The sequence below is a fragment of the Syngnathus scovelli genome, chromosome 10 (genome assembly GCF_024217435.2).
Source record: "Syngnathus scovelli strain Florida chromosome 10, RoL_Ssco_1.2, whole genome shotgun sequence".
In the NCBI taxonomy this organism is placed as follows: domain Eukaryota; kingdom Metazoa; phylum Chordata; class Actinopteri; order Syngnathiformes; family Syngnathidae; genus Syngnathus; species Syngnathus scovelli.
This window is the reverse complement of record NC_090856.1, coordinates 12,890,059-12,901,301: the sequence shown is the minus strand read 5'-3', so window position 1 is coordinate 12,901,301 and position 11,243 is coordinate 12,890,059. Positions and strand designations below refer to the sequence as shown.

Here is an 11,243-nt window from a genome sequence, read left to right as displayed (position 1 = left end):
GGCTGTTGTTTTTCTTCCTGTCCTTTGGCCGGATTCTCGCCGTTCTCCCTCTGGCACCTCTGCTGGTTTTATCTCCAAATGACCTTCCTGTAAACATTTTCTTTTATTCTTGCACATACTCTGTCGCACCTCGTCCATTCATCATCCTTCCACTTTTGTCATTTTGTACGGACTTATGTGAAGTTTTGTGTGACATCATCAGTTCATTAATGTTCCCTGACTATGCAAAGTTCTTACTCACCACTTACCATGCATTTGTTTGTTTGGTCTTTTGACACTCCATTTACTTGCTAACTTCATCATATTCTTAGTTTAATCGTGCTTCCAACCATATCTTTTCATTGTTAGTCAAAATATTTTCCTTCTGTTCAGAACATTCAATAGTAATCCAAGGCTGGCGTCTAGCATTAGGCAAAATACAACGTTACATCAAGCATTAATCAAAACATAAGATATAATGAAGTACTGAACATTCTTAGACACCTTGGGCAGTGTCCGTGATTTAGAATAACTTCTTCTTCTTCTTCTTAAGCCTTTTCGTTCCTTTCGGAACATAGGCCATCGATGAAGAGTTTCCACCCTCGTCCGTCTTGTGCCATTTTCTTCAGCTGTTTCCACGACAGTCCCCTGTTAGAGATTTTAAAACAGTTTGAGAACCACTGCTCCAAAAGAGACACCTCATCCAGAGGGGGACTCTACAACACCCCCTCCTTCCACAAAACTTACTTATTCCTGTGCACTTCTACCTTTTTACGCGTTTCACAAACAACAACACAATCACACAACTTCAGGCCTTTAACTTACTTGTCCCCTGGTTCGTTGCACTGCCGGGTCCCGTCAATCCACCTCTGTCAGACGAAGGCAGACCTAAGATGCTGGCCCAGCGAAGAATTCTCTTCCCAGGACTTTCTCCTCCAGGTCCTCTTAATGGACGCTGGCTTGTCGACAATGCAGCACGTCCTCCTTCGTCAGCCAGAAAGCGGGTATGAGGGATCCCGGGTTTCGGCACCAAAATGTTAGAGATTTGCTCACTCCAACTTATTTTGCAAGAACCACACGGGAGACAAGTAAGTCCTTTTAGACACCTGCAGGTGGAGAGTCCATTCGTCGCTGTGTGTGCAGCGATGATCGAATGGAGGTCTGACTCTCTCCCTCCTGTAAGGGCATATTTATTAGGAGAAGCAGAGTGGGGGTGAGAGTGGACAGGTTTAGTGAACCCCCGGCCTCTGGTAAGATCAGAGCAGGGGGTGTTTTACGATGTTGTGGGAAACAGAACAACTTTGATTGCTTCCTCTGCAGCTGGTCACTCAAGCAGAGGAAGCAACCACTTCATTTTACTGCATTGTGAGAGCAAGGCAAGATTGGTTAATCATTATAGTCTACATTCCAACATAATCCTATGATAAAGATAACCTGGAAAACCCTAACATCCCCTCTTCTTGACATCCAGCTTTGTGCTCCTTCTCCAGTTGTTTTTGGGTCTCCCTCTGCTTCTTTTGCCTTGTGGGTTCCATGTTAACACCTGTTTAGTTATAGCCGTGTTGTTTTTTCTCATGGTATGTTCAATCCAGCTCCACTTCCTCCTCATAAGCTGTATCTCTATTGTTTCTTGTTTGGTGCGGTCCCACAGGCTGGTGTTGCTGATGCGGTCGGGCCAGAAGATCCTGAGGATGCATCTTAGGCAGTGATTTGTGAAGGTTTGCAGTTTAGTGGTGATGTGTTTGGTGGTCCTCCATGTTTCTGATCCATATAGCAGCACTGTTTTGACGTTGGAGTTGAAGATTTTGAGTTTAGTATTGAGTGAAATGTTTTTGGTTTTCCAGATCTTATATAATATGTTGAATACTGTTCTTGCTTTCCCTATTCTTGATTTCACATCTTCCTTCGTTCCGCCATCCACTGCAATTACACTTCCTAGGTATGTGAATTTGTCTACCTCTTCCAGTGGGCAGCCCCTAAGGTTAATGGGATTTGTGTTTTTGTTGTTTACTCGCATTACTTTGGTTTTTGCTCCGTTTATTTTTAGTCCCAGTCCTGCTGCTGTTTTTTCGAGTAGTTGGGTTTTCTCCTGTATCTGTTGGTGGCTGTGTGAGAGTAGAGCAATATCATCGGCAAAGTCCAGGTCTTCTAGTTGTTCTGTCAAAGTCCATCGGATGCCTGTCTTTTTATTGTGGGTAGTTTGTTTCATGATCCAGTCAATGCATAGGAGGAATAGATAAGGGAAAAGTAGACATCCCTGTTTCACTCCAGTGAGCACGGTGAATGTTTTCTATGTTGGTGCCTGGTGCAGCACTTGGCACTGCATGTCCTGATATGAGCTTTTAATGATGTTGATTGTTGGAATAATTTAGCGGTGAAGCCTTGGCCTGCCAGAACTGGGGCATCATCTTTTACGAGTTTAACTCCTTTTCGTTTAACTAAGTTCTTCTTATCTAGTTCCAGGGATGTCCTTTGACCCCCTATCAGTTTTATGTATCCTTCCTGTCCTTCTCTTATCTTTCAGTTTTGTTTCTGTAAGAGGTCTTCGCTAGCAATGAGCAGAGCTCCTTTGCACAGGCAAAATGTTCTTTGTTTAGTTCAAAGGAACTTCTTTCCTTTTAGTTAACTGCAGCTTTGATTCATAGATTGTTGTTGATCGGAACTGTTTTTCTTCGTTAAGTTTGAAGTAGTTGCATATAAGTTATCCCATATTTACTCAAGTTTAAAGGAACTGCATACCAGTTACCTCACATTTACTTAGTGTGTGTTGAAGTGTTTAGGGCTAGTTACGCATTATTATTGTGCGTTGTGTTAGTTTACCAAGAAGATAAACGTAGCAAAGGTTTAGTTGCATTGTTTAGTTGCATTATTTTAGTCTTGTGTTGCCTGTTTTTGTTCTTCATTTGTTATTTTAACTGTCTGTATATGTCTCATTTTACTTTATGGGGAGCACTCTGTATGCATCTGTGGTGTTAGGTTACGGATTCTAGTTATTGATCTGACTCAAAATTGCGATCAACACTTAACACATAAATTGCTATGTCCTAATCCACACACTGGCGCACCTAACAATTTTGCGAGTTCGTTCTGTCAAAGAGAAGACCAGTAGATCAATAAGACCAAATTTACCAATTATTTATTCCTGACAAAGCGCACTAATGCAGGCCTGGGTCCCGGGTCCCTCACACTAAAACTCGTGCGTTTTTGTGACCACCAAAAGACGACACATTCTTCCGGGTTGCCCAGTTTTAAAGAAACACAATATGAATTTTAAAGCATGCAAAATATTGTGAGATGATTGGTGGATGGCCATCTCCTCCCCGTGTCGGTGCTATCGCGGAGGTCAGGTGGTTGGAATTTCCCGCGAAGTCCGAGACACATAGACGTGCTGTTGTTCTCATTCCCGACCTTGAGATTATCTCGTCCGGTACTGTCATGCGGTCGCGTTTATTTTTCCGGTTTTCTGTTTCGTCGGTGTCGTAACTTTACTTCCTGTTTTATTTTGTCATCCCTTCCGTTTCAGTTCGTGTTTCCTTCCTCGGTGTTTGGTTGTCTTGTCTTCCCTGATCCCGATTGTGTGCACCTGTGTAGTTGACACTAATTGTCAGCACCTGTGTCCTCGCCCTTTTGTGTGTATTTAGTCCGTCTTGTACAATACTCTGATCCGCCCTTTCGCCTTCGCCCTCGACATCCACTACCATCCTGCCACCCAACGTCACCACCGGAGCCATTACTCCGGGGTCGCCATACGGCGGCGGTCCAACATAGCTCACTCCGAGTGTCGGGGCACTCGGGTGTGTCACATCATGCAAAGATGGATAAATGCCCTTGTATTCATTTCTTTCCTTGTCTATTTTCACCGCTTTCTCTACCCTTCTTTCTCATGCTCTTGTTAGCCTGCAATTGTCCAAATCAAAAATGTTATGTCACGTCTCGTCCCCAACTGCTCCACTATGTGTCTGTTGTCTTGGTTTCTGTCTGTGTGCTCGCCCCTCCCCTCCTGTGTGCCCATGATCAGTGTGATTGTTCCCACCTGCCTCTCGTTACCTGTCGTGTATAAAAGTCCTGTCTGCCCCTCACTCCCTGTCGGATCATTGGTTTTGGTTTTGGTTTTGGTTGCTGTCGTTCGGTGTTGTCGTCCTGTCTTGGTGCCGTCATGTCCTGCTGTCTTCTTGTTCCACGTCCCGGTCAGTCAGTCAAGTTATTGTTTAAGTCATGTCAGTTTACCGAGTCTGTATTTTGAGTTGCTTCAATAAACCCTGGTCCAAGCTGCACTTGGTCGTCCTGCTCCGTGCTCCACAACCGATCCTGACATGTTATTTTCTTTTAACTGTCTTTCTTTTGAACCTCTAAATCGCTCGTGTTGCTAACCTAACCTAACCTAACCTTAAAGAAAGGACAAACAGATTACTCCCAATAGCTCCTCATTATTTACGAGTTAGCCCCCCTTTCTTGAACATTCTCTGATCCATGCCGTCTTCCTCCTCACACGCCTGCACCCACACAGGGTGTGCACATGAACGCACACACCGAGCGCGCACACAACCGCACGCACGCACGCACGCACGCACGCACGCACGCACAATCCATCTCTCATGTAGCTTCTTTGCCACTTTCTATCGGTCAATACCACTCACAATTTGCGCTTCCACATCAGCATATACATTCCTTCAATCTCACTGCTTCAAACATTCACTGAGAAACTCACACTGTCCCTGCCCCGCGCGGGCTATAGCACCCCCCGTGCGAGGGGCTCGCGGCATCAATGTTGACTGGTTACAGGCTGGCCATTTCCTGCAACAATCATGATGCCGGCCCACCGCCCGCACGAGCATAGCACAGGCCCACGCGCACAGCCCAGACCCGCGACTACGCGCGAGTGCAGGCTCGCCCATCAGTCTCAACCTCTCAAAGGGCAGGCCAACTTTGCTGTTGCGCCCTTCATCATGTTCACATTCGACATCTTTCAATTTCTTCTACACAACATTTGTTGTCTCTTATTCTCATCCTATCAAGCCACCGTTCTAGTAACTTTCTGTCACACACCTTATTTTCTCTACTGCCACACCTTGCTCATCTTAGTTTCTCTAACCAACTTAACTTAAACACACCATTCTTCCATAGAACACACATCACTCACACACACTCATATACACACCCACTCATGAGGATTCTCTCCGCGCACACACACTCTCCCCCCAATTTGGTTCATTTTGGATGTTTTAGCGGTCTGATCTCTCACAGGAGGAACTGTTACCACCGGATATTTTTTGAGGAGGCCTCACTTCCCCTCGGGGATCTCTTTATTAACCCCAGCTATTTGAATACGATCGTCACCGCACCCTTGTCCGCCACGACGAAGCACTAGGTCCCTGACCTATCCTTAGTACGCGTAAGTCCCTGACTTTACCGTACACGTTACACACGTAAGTTCCAAACTTATTCACCGTATGTATCTTAACTTCATGCACACCTTATTTGATCTGAACGACAGTCTCCTCTTAAATTTCCTCTTTCAATTTGCAGCATTTCGACTTATAGTAACAGGTATTCTGCTTACCTTATCGGTGATGAGCTCAGGGTTTAGGAGACGTCGTACCAGCTCAACGTTGTGCGCTTATTCCAAACGGTTCGCCGACCGGGAGACAGTGTCCTTGACACTGTCCGGTGTCTTGGCTAAAGACCACGAGTTGTCAATTACCCTTCTCTTGACATCACGTCGGGGTCACCAAGAAATTGTTAGGTTACGGATTCTAGTTATTGATCTGACTCCAAATTGCGATCAACACTTAACACATAAATTGCTATGTCCTAATCCACACACTGGCGCACCTAACAATTTTGCGAGTTCGTTCTGTCAAAGAGAAGACCAGTAGATCAATCAGACCAAATTTACCAATTATTTATTCCTGACAAAGCGCACTAATACAGGCCTGGGTCCCGGGTCCCTCACACTAAAACTCGTGCGTTTTTGTGACCACCAAAAGACGACACATTCTTCCGGGTTGCCCAGTTTTAAAGAAACACAATATGAATATTAAAGCATGCAAAATATTGTGAGATGATTGGTGGATGGCCATCTCCTCCCCGTGTCGGTGCTATCGCGGAGGTCAGGTGGTTGGAATTTCCCGCGAAGTCCGAGACACATAGACGTGCTGTTGTTCTCATTCCCGACCTTGAGATTATCTCGTCCGGTACTCCCTGTCTGGGCCTATACACAACACTTCCAAGAAAACAAGTTCATGCAGTTTGCCAGCACATGCTTCGCCCCCCACCAATCCACACGAGCACTCTAATACTAGATATCAATATGATTATAAGTTTAACACAACCTTAAAAAATATGTTTGCAAACTGCCGAAAGCACATTTTCCTTTATTGGTTGTTTTAAAAGTGGGCTGTAAATAAAGTTGAGCTGAGAATCACCAAGATATTGCGGCATATTAATTATTTTCCGATTTACTTTCAATGTACTGGCGTGAAAATTAAATCATCCAACTAATAAATCTGGGGGGGGGGGACCTCTTTGAAAAAAATCAGATAATTAATGGCTATTTCCATCAGATTATTGGGGGGGGGGGGGGTGTCATGGCGACCATGCATTCATGTGACGCCACTGCACGTTGATTGGCGACTTGCGGGGCGTGTGTCAATGACGTCGACCAAGAAAAATGGCGGCGATGGCAAGAGGCTCTTCCGTGGTCTATAGAAGATTGGTAAGAACAACAAAAATCCTTAATAACACAAACGGCGTCAGACGTCGAAGCGTTTCTCGGACGAGCGCGTTGAGCTTTGGCGACGCGACTTCACACCACGACCTGCCGGATAAATGCTAATGCTAGCACAAAACAGTGAGAGTCCCTCGACCCTTACAGTAGCTCGCCTAGCCCAGCATGGTGGAAAGGTGAATGAGCCGCGAACTAATCAATCTGACTTCGTTTCACTGTATCACAATGACAACCATCTGATAGTCGATGAAGCCAAACACGTTCCTTAACTTTGTCACACTAATTCAACACACATGGAGAGTCCAGGCAAATTAAATCCATGTATAAGTGTGAAAATGGATGAATGCAATCCATATCAAATTTATTGACAGCCTTCCTCTTGTGACTTGAAATGGTCCCTTAACCCTGGACTTTTTCTACGAGAAGGGCAGATGCTTTTGAAAACTGTTGACGTCTGTGTCTTCCCGTCAGCTGATCCATCAGTACCGCCGGCGAAGTTTAAGTGTACAGGAGGCGCGCAGCCTTGCGACGCTTCGCTTGCTTCCTACCCCCACATTGGACAGGAAGTTGCAGGTGTGCAGCAGAAGCTTCCAGATGTTGGGCCGTACTCTGCACGGGTCTGCAGGTTGGACACCTTTTGGGCTGTCGCTGATCAGCCCACTGCTGATGCTACTGACAGTCTCTGTATGCGCGAACGTGCAGCGTGTCACAGAGCAGTCGTCCAGTTCAAACTGTCTGATATCGGCGAGGGAATCACGGAGGTGACGGTGAAGGAGTGGTATGTCCAAGAGCGCCTAACAGGCCATTTGGTAATCCTTTGCTCATTCGCTTATCACTACGGCAGGGTTTTCAGATAGTTGCTCCAACGTCCTTTTGCGGGGCTTTGGGAGTGGGGATTGAGCAAAGGATTCCCGAAGCGCCGCCGATGCTTGGCTTCCGGTGGAGTGAGCGTTTTCTGAAAGGCGCTGGTGTGCGCGTGTTTATGTGCGGGCAGGTACGTGAAGGAGGGAGACAGAGTGTCTCAGTTTGACAGCATCTGCGAGGTGCAAAGCGACAAGGCGTCGGTCACCATCACCAGTCGATACGACGGCGTCGTCACAAAACTTTACTACGACACCGACGACATCGCCCAGGTGGGCAAACCGTTGGTGGACATCGAGACAGAGTCCACTTCGGGTGCGTAAGAGAGCAGAAGAGCAGAAAGCACTGGCACATGAATGCACTGGCACGGCCACAACGGCAAAACAAACATCAGCGTTTATCAGCGCTTGGTTAACGGCGACACAAAAAAAACCGCAAGGCGGTCCTGCCACGCCCGCGTGTGTGCATACGTGCGTGCATGTAATGCTGACACACTTGTTACCCCCACCCAGATGTGATCCAGGAAGAAGACGTAGTAGAGACGCCCGCCATGGCTCGAGAGGAACACACCCACCAGGAAATCAAAGGACTCAAGACCCAGGCTACACCCGCCGTCAGACGCCTCGCCATGGAGAACAACGTTAGCACTTGCAGCACTCAAACGCTTCAAATTCAGCCTCGATCCCCTCGCAGAGTTGAACACGGTTGCGTTGCTTGAACGCGGCTTGCGCTTCTGCTTCAGATCAAGCTGAGCGAGGTGGTGGGCTCTGGAAAGGATGGACGCATCCTGAAGGAGGACATTCTCAACTTCCTGGCTAAGCAAACGGGAGCCATCTTGCCCCCGAGTCCCTTTGGGGTGATCCGGACTTCTTCTCCGGCTCCCACCGGCCCCTACCGGTCCCCGCTCTCACCGGCCCCCAAGCCACCGCCGCCTGCTGCATCCCTCTGCATCCTGGCTGGCAAAGATGTGACCGAGCCGCTTAAAGGTCAAGATTGATCCCGTGTGTGTTAGCATTAGCACAGGGGTCACCAACCTTTCTTAAACTACTACTACTTCCTGGGTACTGATTAAGGCAAAGGACTACCAGTTTGACACACTTTTGAAATAGCCAATTTGCTCAATTTGGCTTTAACTATGTTATTATTGTCATTTCCAGTTCACATGTAAGAGTGATTTTAACAAGAATAGCAAAAATACAGTCAAACCTTGGTTTTTGACCATAATCCGTTCCATAAGGCGGCCCGAGAAGCAAATCGGTCGAATTCCGGATCTATTTTTCCCCATTACAAATAATGGAAAAAAATGTCATCCGTTTCAAGACCCCCTTTTTAAGCATTTTTTTATTTGGGCATATTTGTCCGATCGTGCAACTGCAGCGCACCGCCGACCGCGCATCTGCACCGCGCTGGTCGCATTGTGACAGAGCAGTCGCTGAAATTTAGAAAATATTTTTAAAGTCCTGATGTACTTTCCAACATTTAAGTGGACCTAAGTGCGCAGGGAGCTTAATTTTGTCCGATCGCGCAACTGCAGCGCACCGCCGAACGCGCAACAGTAGCGCGTCGCTGACCGCGCAACTGCACCGCGCTGGTCGCATTATTGTGACAGAGCCGTCGCTAAAATTTAGAAAATATTTTTAAAGTCCTGATGTACTTGCCAAAATTTAAGAGGACCTCATTGCGCAGGGAGCTTAATTTGGTCCGATCGCGCAACCGCAGCGCGCCGGGCGTTCACTGTCGCATTGCTTTAAGAGCGTCTTTGTGTTTTAGGATGGCTTTACTGCTCCCACTTGCTTTCTTTGGACGCATGATTAGAGGTTAATACAATCCTCAAAGTAACGAAAATACAATAACAACGGATCCGTCGGCATCTGGGCCGCGCGGTCGGTTTTTTTCGGGTCCTCCCGGCTCATCTCGCGAGGTTCAACCTCCGAATTTTGTTCGACAAATGAAGCAAAATAATTTCGAATTTTTTGTTCGAATTCCGATTTGTTCGAGAACCAGGACGTTCGAAAACCGAGGTTTGAGTGTAAAATAAATAGATGCAGCTCACTGACAAGTGCCGCTATTTCAGCTAATTTTAGAACAGTCCTGCGGGCGACTCATGCGGTCATAACGGGCGACCTGGCGCCCACGGGCACTGTGTTGGTGAACCCTGCATTAGTGTGACCTAGCTTAGCGTTTTTGTCCTTGCAGGCTTCCAAAAGGCAATGGTGAAGAGCATGATAGCAGCGCTTAGCATTCCTCACTTGGGGTTGTGCGAGCAAGTGGACCTCAGCCGCCTGGTGGCGCTTCGGGCCGAGCTGAAGACCGAGGCCCGCGGTCACGGGCTCAAACTCAGCTACATGCCCTTCTTCATTAAGGTTTGCTCCATTCGTCGTAGCTGTGCCTTAAGAGTTTCCCGCTGCTGGGTTAGGGGGGCGGCGCCGCCACCAGCAGCTAACGATGTCAATGGGCCTGATTGTGATGTCACAGCGATTTTATCAGACAGTCCGACGGCTCAGGGTCGCTTCATTTGACACTCGCCACCTGTTCCGCACTCTTTGTTTCCGATCCCTTTCACTGACGTGTCTGTTAATGCTGCGCCCTCGTTGGCTCAGGCCGCCTCTCTCTGCCTCACCCGTTTTCCCATCCTCAATGCCTCATTGGATGAGTCCTGCCAGAACATCACATACAAGGTGAGTCCCACTAGCTGACGTCATTTGGCAACGTTGTCAGCGTGTGGTGTGGTGACCTGTCGCCAGGCATCCCATAACATCGGCGTGGCCATGGACACAAGCCTTGGTCTGCTGGTTCCCACCGTGAAGAACGTGCAGCTGCTCAGCATCCTGGAAGTGGCGCAGGAACTTAACCGGCTCCAGGAGCTTGGCGCCGCCGGCCAGCTGGGAACAGCGGACCTGAGTGGAGGAACCTTCAGCTTGTCTAACATTGGATCGGTGAGTCGGCCAGCCAGCATTCCTTCAACACAGCAGTGGCCACTTTCCGCTATTGAAGTCAACTCTCAAACAAACAAACAAAACGCGGCTGGTGTATCCTGTCCACAGATCGGGGGGACGTACGCCAAGCCGGTCATCCTTCCGCCAGAGGTCGCCATCGGGGCGCTGGGGAAAATCCAGGTGGGCACATTTGTTGGAGCCAACTTCTGACGGCGTTGCAGGGTACTGAGCCACCTCCTGTGCATTTGTGGCCAGGTGCTGCCACGTTTCGATGTCTCCGGTCACGTGACCCGTGCTCACATCATGAATGTCAGCTGGTCTGCCGACCACCGCATCATCGACGGCGCCACCATGTGTCGCTTCTCCAACATGTGGCGAGACTTCCTGCAGAATCCAGCCAGCATGCTGTTGCACCTTAAGTGAATCGCTGCCTTCCTCCTGAACATCATCGTGAGGAAGTGGCTCCGCCTCATTGGCCTTCCTGACAGACAGAAAAAAAGGAGTGCCTGAATAGAGCGGTCACCCTCCACTAGCCACTCCCACTCCCAGATGACTGACACTGTCCCTTTCAGAATGCAGTCATTTGATCTTGTGATGTGATTATCGGTGGCGCATTTCTTGTTACGCTCTGTTACTGCCTCAGTTCGTTTCGGGACGAGCCGGCATACTATTGTATTAAAATAGAAACAAATAAATGGTCATACATCTTTTCGGTTGCTCTTTGAATCAAGTTGATGTGC

At 47.9% G+C, this 11,243-nt stretch overlaps 1 protein-coding gene across 1 annotated transcript; it reads left to right on the top strand.

The window, feature by feature from the left end:
- The first annotated feature begins 6,556 nt into the window (after positions 1–6,556).
- On the top strand, positions 6,557–11,210 carry dbt (dihydrolipoamide branched chain transacylase E2). Its single transcript, XM_049730806.1, has 11 exons — positions 6,557–6,694; positions 7,178–7,331; positions 7,409–7,484; positions 7,701–7,882; positions 8,080–8,207; positions 8,310–8,553; positions 9,764–9,930; positions 10,168–10,245; positions 10,312–10,503; positions 10,612–10,683; positions 10,759–11,210. Exons 1-11 carry the CDS (start codon positions 6,650–6,652, stop codon positions 10,924–10,926), a joined length of 1,506 nt encoding a protein of 501 aa, XP_049586763.1. The 5' UTR covers positions 6,557–6,649; the 3' UTR covers positions 10,927–11,210.
- Positions 11,211–11,243: the final 33 nt, after the last annotated feature.

Coding starts and splice junctions, on each gene's coding strand:
- dbt (XM_049730806.1), top strand. CDS start 6,650: ATGGCGGCGATGGCAAGAGGCTCTTCCGTGGTCTATAGAAGATTG. Junction 8,208..8,309: donor GCCTCGCCATGGAGAACAAC/GTTAGCACTTGC, acceptor CTTCTGCTTCAG/ATCAAGCTGAGCGAGGTGGT. Junction 10,684..10,758: donor GGGCGCTGGGGAAAATCCAG/GTGGGCACATTT, acceptor ATTTGTGGCCAG/GTGCTGCCACGTTTCGATGT.